The sequence below is a fragment of the Pleuronectes platessa genome, chromosome 6 (genome assembly GCF_947347685.1).
Source record: "Pleuronectes platessa chromosome 6, fPlePla1.1, whole genome shotgun sequence".
Lineage (NCBI taxonomy): Eukaryota > Metazoa > Chordata > Actinopteri > Pleuronectiformes > Pleuronectidae > Pleuronectes > Pleuronectes platessa.
In genome coordinates, this window is record NC_070631.1 from 837,457 (window position 1) to 861,876 (window position 24,420).

The following is a 24,420-nucleotide window of genomic DNA, read 5'->3' on the forward strand; positions in this document are numbered from 1 at the left end:
GAGCAAGTTTATGTTTAATAATTCGGTGGTCACTTAAAATCCAATTGATTCTATTTGGCTTGACTTAGTGGATGATTTCAGTTTGCATTTAAAATGTTTGATATTTTGATATTCATAAAAGATTCTTTAATATTCTGATAATACACAAATGACTAAAAACTGATGGAAGAAAGTTAGGACTCGTTGATTTGATTTACATATTTATGATGCGTGTGACTTGTGAACACCTGCTGTGATGTTCTGATCCTTTTAAATGTTAAAAACATGTTGATTGCTGTAAAGTTAATTTGTTGTTATACTGTCCAATAATAAAACTATAAACATATACAAGTTATACAAGTTGTTTTCTTGAGGGCTCTGTCAACCTCAGTGAAGTGTGTTTTTGTTATAGTTGTTATTGGTCTGACAAGGTTGTGAGGTTGCATCATGACCCACTTCCCAAGAATCAGGGACAGGTCCTGTCCCACAAAACCTTTCACAGTCTGAGGAGCTGGAGCGCTGCGGTCATGTGTGATTCCTCCCAGATCAAAGTCTTCTTCACTGAGCTAAAGATAACTCTGAGGGAAGGTTCCCCCGGAGCCTGTCCGAACACGAAGAGCCAAAACCCAAGAGCTGCCATTCCATTCCATTCACACTTCTCAGAGAGAAAGAAACCACACAGGGGATTCTTGTTGAGGGGGAATTTGACATTATAGAAACTATAATTTTGTGACGATTTTGCATACAGTGTAAAAAGACACTTGATGCTCTGGGTCCAGAGGAAGACACATGTCATCAAACAGGAGATTCCAGGCTCTGAATCAGTCTGGATCTGTGCCAACCATCACCAGTGAAAGTTCACACCGTGACTTTCCTGTGACAGCAAGCAGCGCTCTGTCCTGCTTTCCATACGAGTGGGTGAAGAGGAATTCCCTGCAATAAAATACAAATATAATAAAAAATTACCCAGAATGCACCTCAACAATACAGCTCAACAACCGTGGAATATCATTTCCATATTGGTCAGCTTTTGTTGATCCGCCCTGGAGCACTTCCTCCTTCCACTGGTCAGTTGGTTTCACTCAGGTCTCCCACATCTTGCTGCTTTTATTTTGATAGGATTGCTATACTGTAGTTTATACCACACACATATAATGTTGTTAATGTGTCGTGATGTCATCACCTCCGTCAAGATGCTCGTGTTTCTTCTGTTTGTTTGTTAGCAAACGACAGATTCACAGTGAACCTGGTCAGAGGTCATGACCTGCTGGTGTGAGTCCGGATCAGGGGACAGATCCTGGAACTTTTCACTTTCTCTTACTTTGTGTGTTTTTTAAACAATTCACGGATTTCCATGAAAAGCAATGAAGGGGGCAAAATGAAGACAGCGTCAAGTTGTACGAATTTTTATTTCCTGTCAGGAAGTTGATCAACCACACCAAGCGAGGAGACAGAGATGTTGGGATGAGTCTGGTCTCACCTTCATGTCAGAAATCAGACATATTCAGAGTTCAATCTGTGAGTGTGTGTGATTTGCTGCAGAGCCAGTGGACAGATTGAAACTTGTCTCTTCAGCCTCCAGCTTCAGTTTCTGTCAGACTACGATGACAAACACTTTAATTGGAATACAACAAAAGCAGACATGCGCATTTAATAATTGGTTATGCAATTCTAAAACATTTTGACGCATCTGCAAATGCATCAGCTTTTTGGATTTTGGCTCAATGACAAAAAAAAACTTCAACCGCAAAATCCCTACGTCTCACACGTATGACACCTGAGTGACGGAGATCATGTCTGAAAAGGACTCGTGTCAGAATGAAGGAGGCAAAATCAAGATGGCGTCAGGTTGTAAGAATGTTTATTTCCTGTCATGAAGTTGATCCAGAGGAGGAGACGGAGATGATGGGATGAGTCTGGTCTCATCTTCATGTCACAGAACAAACAAGAAGTAAAGCAAAAATAAAAACTTAGTTCAACTGATTTCATGATGATAAGAGCTACCAAAAACAAATGAGCAATTTTCAAAACCCTCTTCAGAACATAAATAATAATAATACAGAATCACTTTAGTACCTGTTCATCCCCCCCCCGTGTTACTCCTGTAGACCTGTACACAAACACGAGTTGTCACAGAACCACTGAAACCAGAACAAACATCTACAACCCCCATCTGCTCCACCTTCCAAATTAAAAGCCTGTTCAGGTCGACTCTACGACCGTGACCCGACTTTTATTTTGAAATCTATGGTGTGTATAGAGAGTAATGAGCACGAGTGAATCTATTTGACTCTTAGCTTATTAATAATCAATATGCATCGATTGGGGTTTCATACAGACTTCAAGAAACTTTCTTTTTTCTCCAAACCGTCACGAAGGCTCTGTGTGTGTCTGTGTGTGTGTCTGTGTGTGTGTCTGTGTGTGTGTTTATCTATACAGCTCAGTTCTGCTCCAGTTTGTTGTGTTAATCTGTGTGTGACCAAACAGTCTCTGGTGATAATGGAGTCTGGATGAAAACTAAAACAGCAGCTTAATGGTCCCAGTGCTGTGACACAGATCCTCCCACAGGCGACTTCCCAGCGGACGTTTCATTTAGTTTTTTATTATCGTTCCGATTTATCGATTGAAATCTCGACCTTCAATCGTCTCGATCGGTTTCATGTTGATACAGATTTCAGCCGGCAGCCGAACATGCTTCACTAAACCAGTCGCCCAGTGAGAAGAACCAGTTCAACAGGAGGATCTACTGGTTTCTGGTGGATGTTGGCTTCTGCTGACAGAATAAGGCTCATGTGCATCAGGTGCTGTCACCTGTCATCTTTGTGTCGACTCAGTTTTCTTCCTTCCGTGTTGTTCTGCAACTTTTTGTGTTTTTTATAAGAAATCGTAGAAAGCTGTGACCCCAGTGAGAGAGGGGAGAGGAACCCAGTCCTGTTCCCCGTCCTGCTGGTTTGACCTCCACAACACAACCTCTCCTCTTCTGGTTGTTGCACGAGTTTCACGGAAAAATACAAAAATGTCAAATTTTCCAAAAGCAGAAGAAGCTGAGTTTTACGTCAGAGGGAAAGATCTGATCCTCAGACGTTTCTCTGTCGGGGGAACAGAGGTGAACATCATCTGGACTCTATTCAGAATCTATATTCTACAACAAATCAATGTTAATTTGACACCACAGAGATGATCTGTCCACGAACACAGAGAGACACACAACCGGGACGACGGCTCACGTTTGTTAATGTGAGAGTTGTGTGGGAGACTCGGGATCCAACAACAATAAAGAAAGAGGATTTACACGTTGAGCGTCTTGTGCTCACAGTCGCACAAAGAGATGGAATGCTGCTTGTGGACTTTTCAAAGCCAGAGTGAAACTGAGTGTGTGTTTGTTTTGTCCCTGGTTAACGCAGTGTTGGTTGTGTCCCTTGTCAACACTCAGTAACCCTCGGTGTGTTGTTGTTGTATGAACCGACGATGGCTCGACTAACATCTGGAGCTGCTTCACTGTTTGTGTTTCTTTTCCTCGTGAGGAGACGACACCCGAGCTCAGAGAAGCAGGAGGAAGAGGCCGAGTGGAAACTGGGTCAAGAGGAAGATCTCCCACGTTCACCTTGTGTTCGGCCTCGGGGGATTTTTGACAGTTAAAAAGGTTGAGAGCAGTTTCTGGTGGATTCCGGACCTGCGTCTCGATTGGCTGTCGGGTTTCCTCTCTCTGCTGCCAGGTGATCCAAGGTGAACCAGGCAGTGACATCACTGCTCTAGGTCATCTGCGTGGGGGGGGGGGGGAGACCCAGAAATACAGCATTATTTACATCCACTTACAAAGGTGCCTCCTGTCTGCTGCACTCTCCCTCTCACTGTTTCCAATGGGGACTGGTTTTGCATAGTCAGCGGCTGTTTTGTATTTTCTGTGAATTTACATGGACGACTCCTGCTGCTGCCACCGGACAGAAATAACAACAAGTGACATCACTGCTGCTTTAGGATCTCTCCATCATCTGTCAGGGGGTTAGCATTTTGAGAATTATTCCTTTGCTGAAGATAAAACACGCAATTAACAATGTTAGTGTGTTATTTTTCTCTAGTTATTGATTTTGATTTCATGTAGCTCCACACACACATCATGTCCAGTCTCATGTCACATGATGGAGTCCCTGGTCCCCCCCCCCCCCCCCCCCCCCCGGTGTGTCTCCTTCACTGAAGCAAAGACGACAAATCATTAAAACTAAATCACTCATATCTGTTTCCCCTGAAGCTACCTCCTGGATTTAACTGAAGCATAATGAGCATCAAGATTCATCAAATATAACATTTCTTCCTTATGTCTAAGATTTTTATCCTTATGTCTAGGATCTATTATTATCATGTTGTTTAATAGTAATTTTGACATGTGAGTGACAGATGAAATGTTTCACTGTTCATACTTTCTATTGGTAAAAGAAACGCAGTGTAAGTGAAGCTGATATCCTCCAGCTTCTCTTTTAAGAAAATGTTCAAAATAAGAGGTCATCTTATATTATTCATATTGTCATTAGTATTATTATTGGTAATAATAATACCATTGTCGTTTGATATTAATAATATCTTTATGAATATTGGTCTCGTGAGGAGCAGACTGACCTCTGCACTCTTCCTCTGCATCTTGTGCACGGAGCAGGACCCCGCCTCTTCCTCTCCCGCCCCGTCACGTTCCGACTCCCGCTCCCGTTTCCCTGTGATGCTGCCTCTGGTGGGTGGGAGGAGTACTGCAGGAGAGAGAGGAGAACGATCCACTGGGGTGAGTGTCGCCCTCTTGTGTCAACATTCATATCAACAAGAGAAACACCTGGATTCTCTCTCTGAATCTTGATTCTAGAAATTATTTGAAATTCACCAACAAGTTAAACTGTTGTTTCTATTAAATGTTGAACCCTGGGCCGGGCAGAAGAAAGATGGCTGCCTCCTGTGTGGCCTGTCCCTACCTGGGGGCTGAGGCACAGCGAACTCGTGGCCCTGTCGGCTGCTGGTGATGCTCCGGCTGGCGTCCGGCACCGAGTGGAGGAATCCTGCAAACCACCAAGAGCATCAGAGGGAGGCTTCATATGTCTGTGATACAAGTCCCTGCAGTACACGTGTGTGTGTGTGTGTGTGTGTGTGTGTGTGTGTGTTTGTGTGTACTGTTGTGTTCTTTTATTATTATTGTACAGTAAAGGTAATGTTGTGTTCTCTTGTCCTGTGTTGATACTTTATTATTATTCATTAATGAGTCGTCCTCAAACTCTTCTTCAATATTCTGTCTCATTTTATTGTTTATGTGCAGAGCTTTGTATAAACAGTCTGTGGTGCAAAGTGAACTTTGTGTTCATCCTACCTGGTTAATAACGACTTTAACGTCAATGTTCCAGCAACATATTCAGAAAACTCAGTGAAAAGTATGAAGTTAGACATCAGGTGATGATCTACCATGTTGCTGCTGCTGCTGCCCCTTCGGCTCTTTACTGTCAAAGTTGAGGAGGATGCTTCTGCTGCTGTTACCTGAAGACACAGAGCTCCCTGAGCCTCCAAGCACTGGCAGAAGAAGAAGAAGAAGAAGAAGAAGAAGAAGAAGAAGAAGAAGAAGAAGAAGAAGAAGAAGAAGAAGACAAAGTGAAACCATCTCTTTCATGACTTGAAGACAGAAACATCTCAGAATCTTCATTTGTAGAGAATCGACTTACAATGTGTGTTGTTGCTGTTGGTCCCTGGCGGCTGCTCTCCAGGAGAGAAGCTCATCATCCCCCCGGTGGCCGACGGCACGGAGGCCAGGAGACCTGAGGACACAAACCAGGAAACACAGACATGTTTCTACATCTGGACAAGAGACAACATTCATCTTGGAGACAGATTTCAACTCCTCAGATTACAAAAAGGACAAATGTATAAAAGGTTCCCCCATCACCGGGACAGGATTCAAACAAAGGAATTTACATTTTACAATCTGCTGCTTCTAAAAGAATGTCCACGTCAGCTGAGATGTTTGTTAGACCTGCTCGATTATGGTAAAAATCATAATCACCATTATTTTGGTTGATATTTTAATAACAATTATTTAACACGATTACGCATTGAATCATTTATTGAACTTTAAAGGAAAATAAATAATTTCGGCGCCCGTGAAGTGAGCAGCTTGTATGTGTGTGTGTGTGTGTGTGTGTGTGTGTGTGTGGGTGCGTATGCGTGTGTATGTATTTATTTATCCATGATGTCGATGGCGCCGCTGCAGAACAACAGACAGAACCACTCGGGCCCGGGTGTCAGAACACAAAACCAGCATCTACTGGTTTCATAATGGTGGAAACATGTCTCTCCATCTCTTACCCAGTCCCCTGTATCTGCTGAGTTGTTGGTAGATCTGCTTCATCCTCTCGATGTTGAGTCTGCTGGCCTCGGCGTGATGCACCATGGGCTTCGGGTAATGGAGGCCGATGACGCACTTGGCGGCCGCCTGCACAGCCTCCGGAGCGTTCCACGGGTCGTAGATGAACTTAGCAGGGAAACCTCGCAGGACAGGGAGGTAACGCCTGGAAGCACAGGGAGACGTTAGAGACACCGGCTCGTGTCCACGGGACGAGGACGGTCACACACGGAACGGGGAGCAAATCAGGGACAGGAGTGATGCAGGGACACTTAATAATGTCCCTCAACTTACAGTAGATATTTCTATAATAAAACAAGGACACTTTGAGGTCAGTTAGCGTCGTGGTAGAAACACCAGAGGTTTCAGAGTCAGAGCAGCCCCAGGCAGACAGAGTGTGACCTCCACGAGAAGACGCCCCCGAAGCAGAGGTCACAGAACCAGTCCGACCTGCTGACCTTTCAGTCAAGGCTTCAGGAGAGGTACCCACCTGATGAAGTCCCCGTTGGGGTCGGTGCGCCGGCCGAAGCCCACGGGGCAGTAGCAGTGGAAGAACTGCTGGAAGAAGGAGCTGCAGGAGAGCCACATCCAGCTGCCTGCGTTCACGCTCCAGTCCGCATCCAGGAGCAGCTCCTCAAAGACCTGCAGAGCAGACACATCATCCAGAGGTTTGTCCGAGCCAGAGAAGAGAAGACACTCTGCTGGTCTCCTGAACATGTCCACCTGCAGCCTCACCTTCATCCCCTCCTCCCAGCTGATCCACAGGTCTCCCCGGGTCAGGAAGCAGGCCACCGCGTGCCGGGCCAGGTGGTGGATCCAGCCCTCCTGCCTCAGCTGGGTCATGATGGCGTCGATCCAGGGGAAACCCGTCTTGGCCTCGGCCCACTTGGCGAGAGCCTCCGGGTTCTTGTCCCAGGGGATGCGGACGCAGATGGGGTTTCCCTCCATCTTGTCGAAGCGGGGGTTGTTGGTGGCCGTGGTGTAGAAGAACTCACGCCACAGCAACTGACCGTACAGGGAGAGCGGGGGGGAACTGTTCTTCTTCACCTGGACACAGGAATCAGATCATTAGGAACAATGTTGACTGAAGAGGGATTCAAGGAAACTCCAGTTGGATACCAGGAGGGTTTGTAAGAATATGGAATGTTCTTTGTATTTGTCTTTGTGTTAATCTGTCAACATGAATTATAAACTATGAATCCACACGTTGAACCGTGAGCTGACCTTGCGGTAGAGGTCGGTGAGCTTGAAGTAGAAGAGGCGACAGGAGAGGCAGCCGAAGCGCAGGTAGGGGCTGAGGCCCGTGGGGCTGGCCAGCAGCGAGTTGGTGTTCATCCTGGGGCGCTCGAAGTTCGCCACCCACGCCTGAGAGGGGGGAGAGCAGGGGAGGAAGAAGAGGGAGAGACCACAGAGTGATGAAGAACAAGGGGGGAGAGCACGGGAGGAAGAAGAGGGAGAGACCACAGAGTGATGAAGAACAAGGGGGGAGAGCACGGGAGGAAGAAGAGGGAGAGACCACAGAGTGATGAAGAACAAGGGGAGAGAGCAGGGGAGGAAGAAGAGGGAGACACCACAGAGTGATGAAGAACAAGGGGAGAGAGCACGGGAGGAAGAAGAGGGAGAGACCACAGAGTGATGAAGAACAAGGGAAGAGAGCACGGGAGGAAGAAGAGGGAGAGACCACAGAGTGATGAAGAACAAGGGGGGATAGCACGGGAGGAAGAAGAGGGAGAGACATGTGAAGGTGCTGCCCTTCAAATCATAGAGAAACCAACAGTTTATTATTAATGTATTATTATTTTATCCTTTTGCTTATTTCTGTGCTATTTTAAAATATGAATCAATGAAAACGTGTGAAGGTTTCTGAGCTCCAGCTGATAGAACACATGCAGTACTTACTTTCCTCTCCAGGTGGCGCTCGATCCGGGTCAGGGCCTCGGTCTCTCCTCCGGGCCACACAGCCGGCGGCAGGTCCTCCACGTCGAAACCTGAAACCATCGATCAGAGAGGGTTTGATTCACGGCTTCACTTCTGTGTGTTGTCTCTGGAGTCTCTTGTCTCGTGTTCCGACAGCTTGTGAGGAATCAAACCTTCCAGAGAGAAACCACACATCTGCTCTGACGGACTTAGAAACATTAAACATCTTCTCAGGGAAACTAGCAGCTCAGGTGTGAGTCGGCTCCGGAGCAGGAGAGAGAGGGAGGCCGAGCTGGAACCAGGAACCTGGTGAGGAGCTCATTGAGCCAATCAGGAGGGTTTAGAGGAGAGCTGCCTTCAAATAGAGCTCAGGAGCAACTGTCCCGTGTTTATTAGAGAGAGGATTTTCTTACTCAGATATTTCTATGATTTAATTTGAGTTTAAGTATTAACGCATTGGTCGGAGATAATTCAATATTCAATGACAGCAGTCATTTTGGAAGCAGCTCCCACAGTGTTGCATTCTGGGTTGTTCTTCAGCTCAGCACTTGGTCTGTGTCTGGTCTCTCACCGAGCTCCTCCAGTGACGGGACCCCGTACTGGTCTCCGTGGTGGTCGGAGACCGGGGTGACGCAGCCGGCCATCAGCGCGTGGGACAGCGTCTCTGAAGGCATCTCAGGAGGATCCAGACGACTGATCAGGGTCTGGAACCGCTTGTAGGTGAGAGGAGGCTGCCCGCCGTTCAGCTCCATGATCCTGGAGAGGAGGCAGAACTGGGTCAGAGGCTCTTCACCTTTGATCTAACGTCTGATTCACTGACGTCACAAGTCAACAAGAAATATTCAAGAAGGTGTGAAGGAGTTTAACTCAACACTTTCCTCAAGAGCAGTGATGGAGGAAACTGAAATGGAATCTCCTCATCTTCAGTTTAGTTATTAATTAGGTTTCAAAAGATAAACTTCTCACTGAAATCACTTTCTTTAGGCCCTGAAAGATGTTTTATAATAACTAAGATGATGTGTAACATCTAACTCATCACATCAACAGCTGTGAACATCATTTAGAATCAGGTAGTTGTAGTTGTCCTCACTTGTCCAGGTCGTAGAGGGTGTGTGATATCTTCACGTTGACCTCCACCCCCGCCTCCATGGCCAACTTCTGGATGGCAGCGTCTCTCTCCTTCCCAAAAGGCTCCGAGTCGTACTCGAAGGTCAGACGAGAGATCTTCCACTCCTGAGACAACGAGGACGAGATGTTCTCATGTTCTCATGTTCACATGTTCTCATGATCAATGATACCAACAGACAGCCCCAGCGTGAGAGAAGCTGGAGGCAGCAGCAGATCTTTGGGTTCAAACGAGAGCATGAAGGACGCTGACCTTGAAGAGTCGAGGGAACACATTGGCCGGTTGACCCCGGATGACAAACAGGCGGGAGTTGACCTTTCGAAGGTTGGAGTCCAGATCTTCCAAACACTGGAGGAGGAACCTGAGGAGACGAGAAGGAGGCGGAGAGGAGAAGTCAGATTTCACTCCAGAGTCGGGAAACAAACACAGACAGAAGAAATCAAATCCGAGGAGATGAGCTTGTTCCTCAGACTCCGGGGAGGAGGTGGTGTTCCACCAGCCAGCAGGAGATCCTTTTTCAAATGGAAATTTACAAATAGAATTTTAAAAAGAAAAAAACTCTTGCACACGAGTTTCCACACGCAGCAGCTCAGCATGCACCGACTCGCACTCATGCGTCACACGTCATGCTTGCGTGTACGTGTGTGTTGTGTGTACATGCGTGTGTGCAGGTCCGTCAGTGCTGAGATTGTCGTCATGTGCATGAGTGTGTTTCCACATTGAGGATGAACATACATCTCACATTTTCCACCAGATGAAAAAAACAACTCTGAGCTTTGACATTAGATTTGACAAAACAAGGGAGGAATTGGTTCAGGAAGAATAAAGACTTCAAAGCCAAGACGCCATCGGAGCACGACTTGTCGCGTCTCTATTATTTTACACACATGTCATGTATGATAAACCCGTGTTACATTCAGCCGGGGGGGAACTTTCTGACACGGCTTATGTACGTACCAACTGAACTGAACTCCCACAATGCAGCAGTGAGACGCTAGATTGATTTAAATGGATAAGTTAAAGGATCAACTTTAAAAAATAAAAGTAAAGGTTTAATGCATGAGAGACAGTTCACTGACCAGCGTCTCTGAGACAATAACAACTTCTCTCTATTATCTTTCCTTTGACACGATTAGAATCGTCCCTGGATCGTTTTAATCCCAGAGCCACAGACCTGGGAGACATTTCCAGTCCAAGTTCCAGGTCAAAATAACGTTGCTAATTGGATAAGTGTTAGTGTGGTGGCTATTAAAGCTGAAGACACGGGACAGACACGCAAACCTTCTGAATGCTCTTTGAATGTGTGACATGAAAATATCACCATAGTTTGTTGTGGTCACGAGTTTGACAGCAGAATGAGACACAGTGTGAAATCTACTGGGTCAGGAGGTCGTCCAGTAATCTGAAGGTCAGTGGTTCGATTCCGGCTCCTCCAGTCTGTTTGCCACACTGAAGCACCCCCCCCCCCCCCCCCCCCTCTAACAGGGTGGCACACAATGTTTCCTCACAGCGAGAAGCTGGAGTGTGTTGTGTCTGTGTGGCTCAGGATATTCCAAAGAGTAAAACTATCATATATCTGAAAAAGGGATTAACTGGAAATAATTTATCTTTATATGACCTTTAATTTGTCCTAAATGAAATATTAACGTGTAAAATAAAGTGTCACCAAACATCCTGATCCTCCCTCCGGCAGAACGCTAACATGTTACCAGTGAAACCACCGTGAAGTCGTGAAGAAGAAACGACAAAGTGCATCTGCTTCACCAGTGACCTACAAATGAGGTTTTAACAGATGTGTCACTGATGTGCGTTTCCTGCCTGCACAGCGCCGGCCCGTCCATGTATAGTCTCACAGTCAGCTGGACATCACAGAGTCTCCGGCTTCACTGACAAACAGTAACACAACTAAACACTAAAGAGCAGAAAGAGCTCAACAAGTCCCAGAGGACCGACACACAACTTCAGACCCACTCACATGCACGAGCTTCCTCCAGCACGACGCACACTGCTGCACTCACACACGTACACACATTTAATCCCACAAGCTCGGACATGTTAAATAATAACCCCCCCACCCCGAAGCCCGAAGTCTACCTGCACCTGACCTCGATCGTGGGGATTAAATGAGTCCTGTGGCGGAAAACAGGAGAAATGCTGCCCTCATGCTGTGAGTTGAAGAACTGCAGCTCCGTGCTTCGTGTCTGCTCCTGTTACTGATATTTAATATTGAGAGCTGGACAAACTTTAACAAAGCTTTTAAATCTACGACAAATTCCCTCATCGAGGATTTTTGCAGGAGCAAATCTATTTGAGATTTGAGAAAAATGAAAAAAGAACATTGAGTTTTTCTGTTTCAGCTCCTGATGATCAGATTGTGGATTTATCTCTATCATCTTATGTCTAATTACAACGACCAGCTGAACCAAGAAGGAGCAACTCCTCTTTTTTATATATTATTTAAGGAATTACAGATAAAAAACTTGAAAGAAGTCCCGATTAAATTGTAAGATTCTAAAATCTGTAGCTGACGACAGTAGAAGCTCTGAGCAGGACAGACAGACAGGTCCTCTCACCTCCACCTGTTGACGCCCACGTTGGAGGAGCCGGCGAACCACGGGTCCAGGAAGTAGACGCAGCGCAGCGTGCCCGCCCCCCCCACCGCCTCCTGCAGCGCCGGGTTGTCATGGAGGCGAAGGCCCTTGCGGAACCAGTGGATGGAGTTTGACATTTTATTCTGAAAGAGACGCGTGACAGAGAGGATGAGTGACAGGAAGTCACTGGAGCTCTGAGGAGTGTGGGAGGAGCCAGGAAGAAGAAGACGTGAAACACCATCATTACATCATTACATTATGACATCACATCTCAGCACTGACAGCTTGAGGAACCTGACGTGTTGAATCAAACTGGATTTTCTGCGTCAGTAGCACAGACGGCAGAGAGGAAGTGATGAGGGATTCAGGGGAGGGGCCAATAGAGCTTTCACACAATGCTTCCTGTCTCTGGACAGGAGGAGCGACCAATCAGAAGCCAGGGATTCACAGCTGGGAGCCCCTGATTTAGGACCCTGACAGAACTCCAGGTGAACACTGATGAAGCAGCTCTGAAAGCTCCACCCGGGGATTCCTCTGGTCTGCACCTGGGCCCTGAGGCTGAGGTCACCTGGGCCCTGAGGCTGAGGTCACCTGGGCCCTGAGCATGAGGTCACCTGGGGCCCTGAGCCTGAGGTCACCTGGGCCCTGAGGCTGAGGTCACCTGGGCCCTGAGGCTGAGGTCACCTGGGGCCCTGAGGCTGAGGTCACCTGGGCCCTGAGCCTGAGGTCACCTGGGCCCTGAGGCTGAGGTCATCTGGGCCCTGAGCCTGAGGTCACCTGGGCCCTGAGCACGAGGTCATCTGGGCCCTGAGCCTGAGGTCACCTGGGGCCCTGAGCACGAGGTCACCTGGGCCCTGAGGCTGAGGTCAACTGGGCCCTGAGCCTGACGTCACCTGGGCCCTGAGGCTGAGGTCACCTGGGCCCTGAGGCTGAGGTCACCTGGGCCCTGAGCATGAGGTCACCTGGGGCCCTGAGGCTGAGGTCACCTGGGCCCTGAGCATGAGGTCACTTGGGGCCCTGAGCACGAGGTCACCTGGGCCCTGAGCACGAGGTCACCTGGGGCCTGAGGCTGAGGTCACCTGGGCCCTGAGCATGAGGTCACCTGGGCCCTGAGGCTGAGGTCACCTGGGGCCCTGAGCACGAGGTCACCTGGGCCCTGAGCAGGAGGTCACCTGGGGCCCTGAGGCTGAGGTCACCTGGGGCCTGAGCACGAGGTCACCTGGGGCCATGAGGCTGAGGTCACCTGGGGCCTGAGCACGAGGTCACCTGGGGCCTGAGCACGAGGTCACCTGGGGCCATGAGCCTGAGGTCACCTGGGGCCTGAGCATGAGGTCACCTGGGGCCTGAGCACACCTGGGGCCTGAGCACGAGGTCACCTGGGCCCTGAGCACGAGGTAACCTGGGGCCCTGAGGCTGAGGTCACCTGGGGCCCTGAGCATGAGGTCACCTGGGCCCTGAGGCTGAGGTCACCTGGGCCCTGAGCAGGAGGTCACCTGGGGCCTGAGCACGAGGTCACCTGGGCCCTGAGCAGGAGGTCACCTGGGGCCATGAGCCTGAGGTCACCTGGGGCCTGAGGCTGAGGTCACCTGGGGCCCTGAGGCTGAGGTCACCTGGGCCCTGAGCCTGAGGTCACCTGGGGCCCTGAGGCTGAGGTCACCTGGGCCCTGAGCACGAGGTCACCTGGGGCCATGAGCCTGAGGTCACCTGGGCCCTGAGCAGGAGGTCACCTGGGGCCCTGAGGCTGAGGTCACCTGGGGCCATGAGCCTGAGGTCACCTGGGCCCTGAGCATGAGGTCACCTGGGCCCTGAGCACGAGGTAACCTGGGGCCCTGAGGCTGAGGTCAACTGGGCCCTGAGCCTGAGGTCACCTGGGCCCTGAGCACGAGGTCACCTGGGGCCTGAGCATGAGGTCACCTGGGCCCTGAGCACGAGGTCACCTGGGGCCCTGAGGCTGAGGTCACCTGGGGCCCTGAGCATGAGGTCACCTGGGCCCTGAGCACGAGGTCACCTGGGCCCTGAGGCTGAGGTCACCTGGGCCCTGAGCACGAGGTCACCTGGGCCCTGAGCACGAGGTCACCTGGGGCCCTGAGGCTGAGGTCACCTGGGCCCTGAGCACGAGGTCACCTGGGGCCCTGAGCAGGAGGTCACCTGTGATAAGATCAAACCCCACAGAGGAGACGATGGAGAACCTGGATCATGAGCTGATGCAGCTGGACTCCATCACTGAGACCTGCTGGTGTGGGAGCAGTGGGATGATGATGATGATGATGATGATGAAGATGATGAGGAGGAGGAGGAGGAGGAGGAGGTGAAAATGGAGTCTTTTAGATAAACTGACTTTAAATGTCCCACTGTAATGAAGACAACGTCCGACATGAATACATGAAACCAGTTTTATCTCATGAGCAGTAAACAGTGTTCACTACAGGAGACATGAACACATGATCTGCTGGAGCCTGAGGAGCTCAGCTGCTCTCCAGTCAGAGGGTCAGCTCCCACTGAGGATGGATCCTTCTCCAGAGGGACACCAGGTCACAGCCTCTGTTCTCCATGAAGCAGAGAACATGAAGCCACCTCCCAGTGAAGACCCAGAGAGCCCAGCTGATCAGGACGAGGCTGTCACTCGAACCTGAACATCTGTCAGTCAAACCTGAACATCTGTCAGTCAAACCTGAACAGCTGTCACTCGAACCTGAACAGTCCTGGACCTTCACAGGTAGGAAGCGAACATTAGAATCTGGGTCAGCGGAGCGGCGCTTATGTAAGCTCTCTGTCCGGAGCCAAGGAGCCGGGGAGCCGCTGCTCCTCCGGGTCCGAGTGACGCTTCTCACCTGGAGCTGCCTCCCGGAGCTGGGTCTATGTCCGGCCCAGAGACAGACGCAGTTCCCGGCTGTGTGCAGAGGAGCAGGTCGGTGAGGAGCCGCAGGTTCTCCGCTCAGTCTCCGGCTGCAGCGCGACTAAGCTTCATAAGAGTCTGGATCAGTGCGCATGCGCGAGAGGATTGTTCCACTTTCATGACGCGTTCACAGACCTGTGGAAGAAATTAGATAATTAATGAATAAATATGACTTCACACAAAATCTATATATGTTTATCTGACGAATACATTCCTACATGAATGTACTAACTGATGCACACACTGTCTCTCTCAGGGTCGAATACCATGCAAATACATTTCATCATCTGATTTTAGTGATTACATTTGACGGTTTTTCTCTTTATTATTATTATTATTATTATAATTGTTTTTTTGTTTTTTTTTTATGGTCTTAGTCTCGAACATGGATGTGTCAGAAGAAACAACTGCGAGTTCCTTTACGTTTTCTGTCTTGTAGTTTGAGACAGATGCTCAGAGCAGAGACGAACACGATGCTTCTTCATGGACAGGGACATTTCACACATGTCTCCTGTCAATCTACCAATTAATAGACTAAAGACATTCACACTGGGAACAGGCTTCTCTTCTGGTCTGACACCAGTCCCATCTTACTTTCACAGTGTGGTCAACAAACCACGAAACTAAACCTTGCAAATGGAGAAATGATAAGCAGCCTCCTTCGTATTGTTTTATCAATGAGTTTAACATTGTGTTCATGTCCCTACAAATACAATAGTTTGAGTTCTGCCTGTTGCGTCCTTTTTAAATTAATAATTTATATATTGACTATATGCTTACACCTATGTATTTTGATTGTACTGTGTGTATCTTGTTTGTGTGTCTAAATATACACTAAAGACAAAGCTTCTGTTTTCCCTCAGAACTTGAACGCAGCATTCGTCTCAATTGGAACGTGAACTGTGTCGTATTTCCAGTCCTGCTCTCCCATTGGTCAGTCTGGGTCCGTTGTGCGATGCCGGGTCACGTTGAACAGGAGTGGACACCTGGAGGTGGATTCAGACTCACCTGAGCTCGGATCAAAGACACGAGACAGGAGGAGGAACTTGACTTTGATGATGACATCACAGCCTCTCTAGATTTCTAGCCCAAACACTCAGATGTGTCATCACAAGATCAAAATCTGAAAGATTTACCTATACTCCTAATTTGAATCATTAATAATCATAATAATAACTAATAATCATATGTCTTCAATCAGCCCCCCCACCCTGGTGACCTCCTGCATGATACTGTAGGTCCTTCTCTTATCTGCTGTCCCTCAGAAACTCCTTCAGAAAGTTCAGTTAGTGCAGAGCTCTGCAGCTGGCTTCACTTCATCCACATTGATCTGTGGGGGACCTTCTGTGTGGACTGAGGGGGGGGGGGGGGGGGGTATACCAAAGCAAAACAGACAGAGACACAAAGAGCTTGAAAACAAGAAGAGGAGACAAACTTCAGAAAAGAGGACAACAGTGAGGACGTGTGGACACTGAAGTACCTTTAATATTTGTTAGATGATTTAATTTAGAACAACACAAGCATCTTGCTGCTTTCATCTCCTCTTTAACTTTCCCAGTTGAAATGTATTCACAGATCAGAGGTGTTTGACATGTGTGAGCTCCAGGGCACATGCACATCCATGTGGTAACAACACACACACACAGACACACACACACACACACACACACAAGCCCCTGGTTTTCAGCATGGCTACACCATGTGTCTGATTGACTCATTCTGCTGGAGGAGGCGACGTGTCGGCTGAGCTGATCACACTCCACACCTCGTTCTCACACTGAGAGGTTTCCCTTTAATAACCGCACACACACACACACACACACACACACACACACACACACACACACACACACACACATGCACACACACACACACACACCACTTCCCTCTGCTCCATTTTTCCTATCGCCCCCATTCCTCCTCTCTCCATCACTCAATCCATGACTCTTAGTTGAGGCTCTAGTCGCCCCCCCCCAGCCTGAACACTGTAAAGTGATTAACTCAGATTCATATAAAGATTTTGTTCTATCATAATCTGAAGATCATATTATGATAATAGGATTAGGGTCTGGTTAAATAGTTAAACTCTATCAAACAGCCAAGATCAGAGGCGTGGCCTGATCTTGATTGGTCATCGATTTAGCCTTTGATCTAGCCTTTGATCCTCATGTTGCTCGTGATAGGCAGGAACCACAGAATCATTTCTTATAACAGCGAATCTTTGGACTCAATAGTGAAATAAAAACTTTCTTCTTTTCTGCAGATTCAACATCAAACTTTGAAATGCTTCTTGCATCTGAAGGCCTTCATTGTCCCCTCCTCCTCCTCCTTCTCCTCCTCCTCCTCCTCCTCCATCCTGTGGGCTCAGCTGACGTGGAGGATGCAGAGGAGGAGCAGGTGGAGGTCGTCACCGACAGCTCCCCCTGCAGCGCCACCTGTGGCCTGGGGTTCAAAACCCAAACCCTGTGTTTGCTGAGAGCCAACCAGAGAGCGACGGAGGAGGAGCCAGGAAGTGAAGACGGGACGGAGGTACCTCAGAGACACAAGAGATGAAGGCAGCAGATGAGAAGAGCTCCCAGTGTGGTCACCCTCATGATGTGTGTGCTCACCAGGTGTCGGAGGTGTGTCGAGTGCACCAGGTGACGTGTCAGGAGTCGTGGCAGTGTGGCCTCCGGACGCTCACTGTGACCTCAGGACAGAGGCTGGAGGTCGACTGCCTGGGAGACGTGATGAAGGCCATGGGGTCGGTGTCATGGAGGTGAGAGAGGAGGAGAGAGTCCAGCTCAGGACCGGATCACACAACACACAAAGATAAAGATCACAACCAGCCGAGTTCCGGTCTTTTATTGTTGCTTATTTAGTTACAAATGAAAGAGAAATACTTAATATTCCTATTTGAAACCAAGATTTGATCAATTCAGTGGATTGCAATGTGAACACACACGCACACAAACACACACACATCTCCATATGTGATAATAACAGTTAGTAAAGGGAGTGTCTTCAGGGTGTCGTGGCGTTTCGCTCGAGGAATCATCTCCTCTGACGACTCTCTGTTTGCTCGCTGGAAACCTCGTCAGCTGCACCGGCTGATTCTGGACCCGGTCCGAGAGGAGGACGCAGGTAACACACCTGTGCACGTACACAGACACACACATGTTGTCACCTGCACCAGAGTCAGAACCCAAACACAACTTCATTCTGGGTCAGAAGTCAAAGTGGATGTAAAAAATATTTTGTGTCGGTGAAATTAAACTGTAAAATGATCTGATTCTGTCTGTGAGTGAAATATTGATCAAATATTAATTTCTTCTTTTAAAACTGGTCCAAACTTTGTGATGTGGATTAACAGACACACATTAATACACAGACAAACCACAGCTGCTCACGATCACAGACAAGACAATACAAAGACCAAGTAAATTAAGAGACAAAGAAATAAGAAGTTATATTTCCTGCTACAGTGAAATGTTAGTGAAGAAAAGAAGTAAACATGCACCATAAGAATGATATAACAAATAGAAAGCATATGTGTATATATGTATATATATATGTATAAATACTGTGTAACCAGATTAAAAATGATGAACAGACTTTACACATACTTCCAGGAACTTACCTGTGTGACGTGCAGGACGGCAGCTTCCGCAGAGTGAAGAGGGCTTACTGGGGCGTCCGGGTTCTGCCTGCTGGGATCCTGGATCTGGATAACTGAGGAGCTGAGGCCCAGTGAGGCTCAACTGGAAACCTCGAATACTGACGATTCATTGTGTATTACAGTAACTGTTTGTTTTAATGCCAGACCACGATAGTGTTATTGTGTGTTTGTGTGTTTTGAGTGTTATTGTGCCTCAACGTTTTCAAACATCAACTATAATATGAACAGGATGTTTTTCTTGGATTTACAAATGAAATGAAAATTTTAATAACAGCCTTTTTAATGTATAATTGACTGAAGGATCTTTAATTGTATTTACTCAGCCGTCAGTGGACCTGACTTCCAACCTTTGGACAAGTTAAAGTTCTCAAACCTTCAAACTTCCGCTGGTATCACTCACTGCTCATTGGTCCGGTTTCTTTATCAGACGAATGTAGAAAACAAGTAGAAAACTAATTGTCGGTTCATGAACGTGTTTGTAACTTTAGTCAGTGACCTGATACGAGTCTGAACTGCACTGACTGGTGGAGGAACACGGCGGCTCTGCAGTATTTATAGTTTTTAATACAGGTTTTTATTCCAGGTTGAGTTTTAACGTATGAAACTGAAGCACAAGTTGTTTTCACAGATGTTTTATTGGGGTCACAGCAGCAGCACGACACAGGACCACACTCACAACCTCACGTTATCAATATTCACCACAATTCAACAGAACACAAAATAAATAACAAGTTCACATTTATCATATTTCAGTGCACGTCATCAGTTTAAGTCAAGAAACAAAGTTCCTGTTGAAAAGTAAGAAAACCATGAGGATAATTCTGTTCTTCAATAAATAAATAAAATAAATCTGTTCGTCCCTTTGACCTAAACTTAGTGGAATGTAATGGAGATTATCGATGGATCATTTGTCCTGATCGTGTTTCCCTTCATTCAATAACTACGTTTCACTGGTTTACTCACAGACACAATGTAAACACACACAAACGACAGTAGTCTCGTCAATAAATAGCATTTCATAATACTTTTCACTTCTATAAGTTATTTATGACCCACTATGTACAGTTGTTTCCCTTTTCATGTCGGACGTATTGATCCAGGGAGGTCTGAGACCTCGTGGTCACGTTTCTCTGGAGGATAAACACTCGGCCATGTTTGGAAATGTTCCACTGCTCTGGAGAGATTTACAGAATCAACACAGAACTCATTCAGGAGGATCAGAGATTTTTAACCTGTTTCTCATCTGACTTGCTTCAAACATTTGAAGTTTCACAGCAGCTCCTCAGAGAGAGAAATCACTAAATCACTAACTGCTCAACAAACTGAATATTGGTTTAATTCAGGCGGCTGCTCAGATGTTTCCTCCAGGTTTTTATCTTCCAGAGAAACTCGAACATCAACCACCTGGAAACTGGAATCTTCAGTCTCAGGACACACATTTTAAAAACATGTTGTATGATGAATAAACTCTTATTCTGACAACTTCACTAGATGCTGTGTAATGCCCAACTACAGAGGGAGGGGGAGAGGAATGTAAGGGAGGGAGAGGAAGCATTGAGGTGAGGGGGGGGGGGAAGGAGGACGGACGTCACTCTGTCTGGGGGACGGAGATGGCCGGGCCCTTGGGGTCATCGAAGCGGTCCATCGTGTGGAGCTGCATGATCATGTGCAGCCCGTAGGTGAGGACCAGGACCATGAGCAGACTGGTCATCAGGCCCATCCAGATACCAGCAGAGAAGAAGCCGGCGCAGTCGCTGGCGTACGAGAACTCACCGCCCGACACGTTGAAGCCTTGAATCTGTGAAGGGACAGAAAGTTTCTCTTTTCTCCAACTCATCCTTTAACCGGATATCTTAAAGTATGACGACAGACATTTAACATAGTTGGAGATCTAACCTGGAGATCCTCAAAAGAGACCCTCCACTGATTGGCTGGATCTTTGGACGAGTGCGGGACGAGCAGCGGCCACCGGAAGCTGGTGACGGACTCGCAGCGGAACGAGTACTCAGCCGGGGCGTAGACGCTCCGGCTGCCGTTGAACCTGGCTCTGGTTCCATCGTACTCCAGCTCCACGGCGTCCAGCGTGAACCAGCGGCGAGCAGACACCTTGTACAGACGCTGGCTCATAGCGAAGCTGGAGAGAGAGAGACACACACATGGACACACACACACACACACACATACGTAGTGACTTAAGTTTTCTGGAGGAGCCTTGACATTACATATCATTAGTTTTGAATTAAAGACTCACATCAGTTTGAAGCTGCTGTGGCCGAGGACGTTCTCATAACTAAGAACCAACCTGACGAAGAGAAATTGAAAACAAGTCAGATAACATCCACTTTTTTTAATGAGAAACAAACAAACATCTTAATTAGTTATTAATCCGCAGATCATTTTCTCAATTCAAGTTCTACATGAATGTTTTCTATATGTTTATAATAAAGTTTATGTTCAAACAGTAAAATATAAAAATTAAATACATTTCTTTGTCGTAAGGATTTGATAATGACGTCTTAGGAATCATGGACAATTTTTCAACATATATATAAATAAACATATCTGCAGATTAATCCATATTGGAAATGTTTTACTCCTCAACAACATAGATTGATCAAAACCTCCATCAGGACAGATCTGTTTTAAGGTGAATGGTTTTACTTTGCTCTGGATTTGTCGCAGCTGGAGCCGTGGAGCTTTGGGCTGACTCCCTCTCCGAAGGTGGACGGGGTCAGGTCGTGATCCTCCCAGCGGCCGCTCCGCAGGATGCTCACCGAGAGGCCTTTAGCCCACAGGAGGATACAGGTGTCCTCCCCCTCCTGAGGAGGAGACCGAGGGAGGAGGTCAGAGGGAAACAAACACGCATTCACAGATCGACTCTTCGTTGGCTTCAGCCTGTTCTCCAGACTTAGAGAAAACCCAAGACGGAATCAAACACCGTAAAAAGATGTAACCAAGACATTCCACCTTAAACTCCACTGGACCATAGATCTCCGTCTTCTCCTTGATCTTCCGCTGCCTCTCTCTCTCTCTCTCCCTCTCCCTGTGTCCTCCTCTGGCCTGCAGCAGCGAGCGGCCTCCCCCCACACCGGCCTCCACGGAGAGGGACGCTGCCTCCTGCCCAGACGTCAAATACCAGAACATGAATAATAACTACAAACCTTATTGATACAGAACGTTTCAAAAACACTGTGTCAAGATGCTTCACAGGATAAACAGGAAGAATTCAGCTTAAACAACAGGAAACAGAAAAAATCAGTTCATCACAAAACCATCAGAGATGTAATGGTTCAAATGTTTGTCTTCACTGACCCGTGAAGGTCGCAGGGCCGTGTAAATGGCCGTGTATGGAACCAACTGGGTCTTCATGATGCTCAACACCTGACCAATCACCTCGTCTGAAAGACAACACGTGCACCAACAGCCAATCAGGAAAGAGATAGAAAAACAAAAGGGATTTTATACAGAAGACAGTGAAAAAAATTCAAAGATTTAAATATATTAATGAACAACCAACTCAAGGTCTGAGCTAAGAATGAAATCAACCAATTACATCAGTCAGAACCAAACCAGGCTGTTGAGGCAGAGTACTGGTATTACTGGTTTAAGAGACTCACCGTTTCCACTGAGAATTTCTTTAGCAGACATCAGATCAGCCCTGAGAGAAAGTCAGATGAGAAAACTGTGAGATACTGACACAATCTTCACAGAAGTTTTTAATATGTCAGTTAAATAAATAAAATAACAATTCTAAGTCATTATAAAGACTTGATGCGTGTGCCTACCCGACGCCGTAGGGCAGCCTGAACACCAGCAGGGCCGGCGAGGAGGCGTTCAGTCTCAGCTGACTCAGGGTCTCAGGGTCCATGTACAGAGGGGAGGTTTCTAATTGGTCCTGGAGCTGACCAATCACTGCATTAGAGGCCAGCCAGGACACGGCAGGTAGCACCAGCGGGGAGGACGAGGACATCAGAGCCCCCTGAGACACAGGAGACACAAAACCCAACAGTGAAGAACACATTCTGTACAACAACACAGGAATAAGAACCTTCAACTTTCAAGATGAGTTTCTTCCTGGGACTCAGTCGTAAGGAATCAAACTGGATGAACCGAGGAGGAGAAACCATGATCCCACCTCGAGGTTGGGAAAGACACTGTCCTGCTTGTTCCCGAACGCTCCTCCATACATGGTGAAGTCCTCTACGCTCATCTGGACAAAGACAAGAAGAAGAATTCAACAACGTTTCATTATCTCTGTGTCTCAGTGAGTTTAACCACTTTGTTTTCCTCTTGGATTTCACCTTCACCTGCGTTTTGTTTGTTTCTTAACGTTTACTCCACAACCATCAGAGCAATGAGTTTACCTGCCTGGATGTGAGACGGCAGCTCATGTCTGAAAGCAGCAACTCAGACACTAATGGAAACCTAACCTCCTTGGTGGAGGTGATGATTGTCCTCACATAGTGTGTCTGTACCACGTGTGTCTGTACCTTGTGTGTCTGTGCCATGTGTGTCTGTGCCATGTGTGTCTGTGCCATGTGTGTCTGTACCTTGTGTGTCTGTGCCATGTGTGTCTGTGCCATGTGTGTCTGTACCTTGTGTGTCTGTGCCATGTGTGTCTGTGCCATATGTGTCTGTGCCATGTGTGTCTGTGCCATGTGTGTCTGTACCTTGTCCTGTAGGAACAGCACCACATTTCTCGGCCCCTCGTTCAGAGCGTTCTCCAGGTAGCTGGCGAGCTGCTGCTGCCCCACGATGTGTCCCCCGGTGGGGGGGGGCAGACGAGGAGAAGAGACCCTGGAGGAGAAACAGTCCAGTTTCTTTAAACACACCAGGAACCTTTCAACAACATGTGACCTGCATGACCTGAGCAGACACAGACACACACTCACACAACACTCTGATACTCAGCATTTTCTGATTTGGCTTTTTTTCTTGAAATTGTTTTATTAAACGAATGATGACTTCTCAAACTTGTCAGTTAAATGAGCTCATTGGTAATTATCAGGTGTAGAGAGGTGGATGGTTAGTGGGGTGTGTGTGTGTGTGGGGGGGGGGGGGGCTAAAGCATCCCTCTGGCCCAGGATTCCTGGCTGGTCTACTCAGCAGGTGCATTGTGGGTAAATATGACCTTGAAATGAAGATGCATATGAATAGATAAACGAATAAATACATGAAGAGAGAAAAACAGAGAAGTAGACCGTTTGACGTCAGATCTCAGGTGACATGACAGCTGTCACTCATCACGTCACTGCTCAGTTCTCACCGGATGTTTGATTACGAGTGTAACTGTCATCAATCATCAACATGTTATAATAAACGAACCAGAGGCTGTGTTTATATGAAACACACAACTGCTCGCTAGCTACAGCGGCTAACCGCTAGCTGCAGAGGCTAACCGCTAGCTGCAGAGGCTAACCGCTAGCTGCAGAGGCTAACCGCTAGCTGCAGAGGCTAACCGCTAGCTGCAGAGGCTAACCGCTAGCCGTTCTTTTCGTTGCTCACCCTTCACTCGTCCACAGGATCAGCGGCACCTGCTCGTCACAGCTCCCCGGGCTCAGTGCGCTCAACAAGCCCAGAAACACGACCAGAGCCGCGGGGAGGCCGCTGCTGCTGCTGCGGGGCTCCGGAGTCCGACACGACGCCATCTTTACTCTGCCTGCTGTCAGAAGCTCAGTGACGTCAGCGAGTCCAGGGAGCTCCACCTCCTCTTCCTCATCACGTGTCATAAACACTCACTGAACATAAGAACTTATACTAATTATTATTTATTATAATTATTAATCAATTCAACACAAGTCTTTACAGTTCACAGCATCTCTATGGTTTTATATAACCTCCATGTACTGTTAAAACGTACATTAACATTTGTTCAAGTTAAGAAAA

General features: G+C 47.5%; 3 protein-coding genes across 3 annotated transcripts; 1 reads left to right on the forward strand and 2 right to left on the reverse strand.

The window, feature by feature from the left end:
• Window positions 1-396: 396 nt before the first annotated feature.
• On the reverse strand, window positions 397-14,948 carry LOC128441958 (cryptochrome-1). The gene is made up of 15 exons (XM_053424091.1): window positions 14,812-14,948; window positions 11,963-12,123; window positions 9,642-9,750; window positions 9,354-9,496; window positions 8,835-9,019; window positions 8,246-8,334; window positions 7,571-7,711; window positions 7,082-7,393; window positions 6,837-6,988; window positions 6,310-6,512; window positions 5,670-5,762; window positions 5,416-5,520; window positions 4,935-5,018; window positions 4,594-4,718; window positions 397-912 (listed from the first exon to the last, which is right to left on the reverse strand). The coding sequence occupies exons 2-15, from the start codon at window positions 12,115-12,117 to the stop codon at window positions 838-840; spliced, it is 1,971 nt and encodes a 656-aa protein (XP_053280066.1). The 5' UTR covers window positions 12,118-12,123; window positions 14,812-14,948; the 3' UTR covers window positions 397-837.
• On the forward strand, window positions 14,161-18,609 carry tmem81 (transmembrane protein 81). The gene is given in 6 exon segments (XM_053423941.1): window positions 14,161-14,227; window positions 14,697-14,888; window positions 17,221-17,405; window positions 17,489-17,634; window positions 17,884-17,999; window positions 18,488-18,609. Coding segments are annotated over 6 exon segments (828 nt in total).
• A 541-nt stretch (window positions 18,610-19,150) lies between these two features.
• atp6ap1a (ATPase H+ transporting accessory protein 1a) lies at window positions 19,151-24,193 on the reverse strand. Its single transcript, XM_053424094.1, has 11 exons — window positions 24,040-24,193; window positions 23,205-23,331; window positions 22,670-22,744; window positions 22,320-22,513; window positions 22,152-22,192; window positions 21,847-21,932; window positions 21,502-21,651; window positions 21,196-21,353; window positions 20,786-20,836; window positions 20,431-20,668; window positions 19,151-20,332 (listed from the first exon to the last, which is right to left on the reverse strand). Exons 1-11 carry the CDS (start codon window positions 24,180-24,182, stop codon window positions 20,123-20,125), a joined length of 1,473 nt encoding a protein of 490 aa, XP_053280069.1. The 5' UTR covers window positions 24,183-24,193; the 3' UTR covers window positions 19,151-20,122.
• Between the last annotated feature and the right edge of the window lie 227 nt (window positions 24,194-24,420).

Coding starts and splice junctions, on each gene's coding strand:
- LOC128441958 (XM_053424091.1), bottom strand. CDS start 12,117: ATGTCAAACTCCATCCACTGGTTCCGCAAGGGCCTTCGCCTCCATGAC. Junction 9,751..11,962: donor GTGGGCGTCAACAGGTGGAG/GTGAGAGGACCT, acceptor TCGTCTCCTCAG/GTTCCTCCTCCAGTGTTTGG. Junction 6,513..6,836: donor CCCAACGGGGACTTCATCAG/GTGGGTACCTCT, acceptor CTGTGCTTCCAG/GCGTTACCTCCCTGTCCTGC.
- atp6ap1a (XM_053424094.1), bottom strand. CDS start 24,182: ATGGCGTCGTGTCGGACTCCGGAGCCCCGCAGCAGCAGCAGCGGCCTC. Junction 23,332..24,039: donor ATCCTGTGGACGAGTGAAGG/GTGAGCAACGAA, acceptor TTTCTCCTCCAG/GGTCTCTTCTCCTCGTCTGC. Junction 21,933..22,151: donor AGAAATTCTCAGTGGAAACG/GTGAGTCTCTTA, acceptor GTTGTCTTTCAG/ACGAGGTGATTGGTCAGGTG.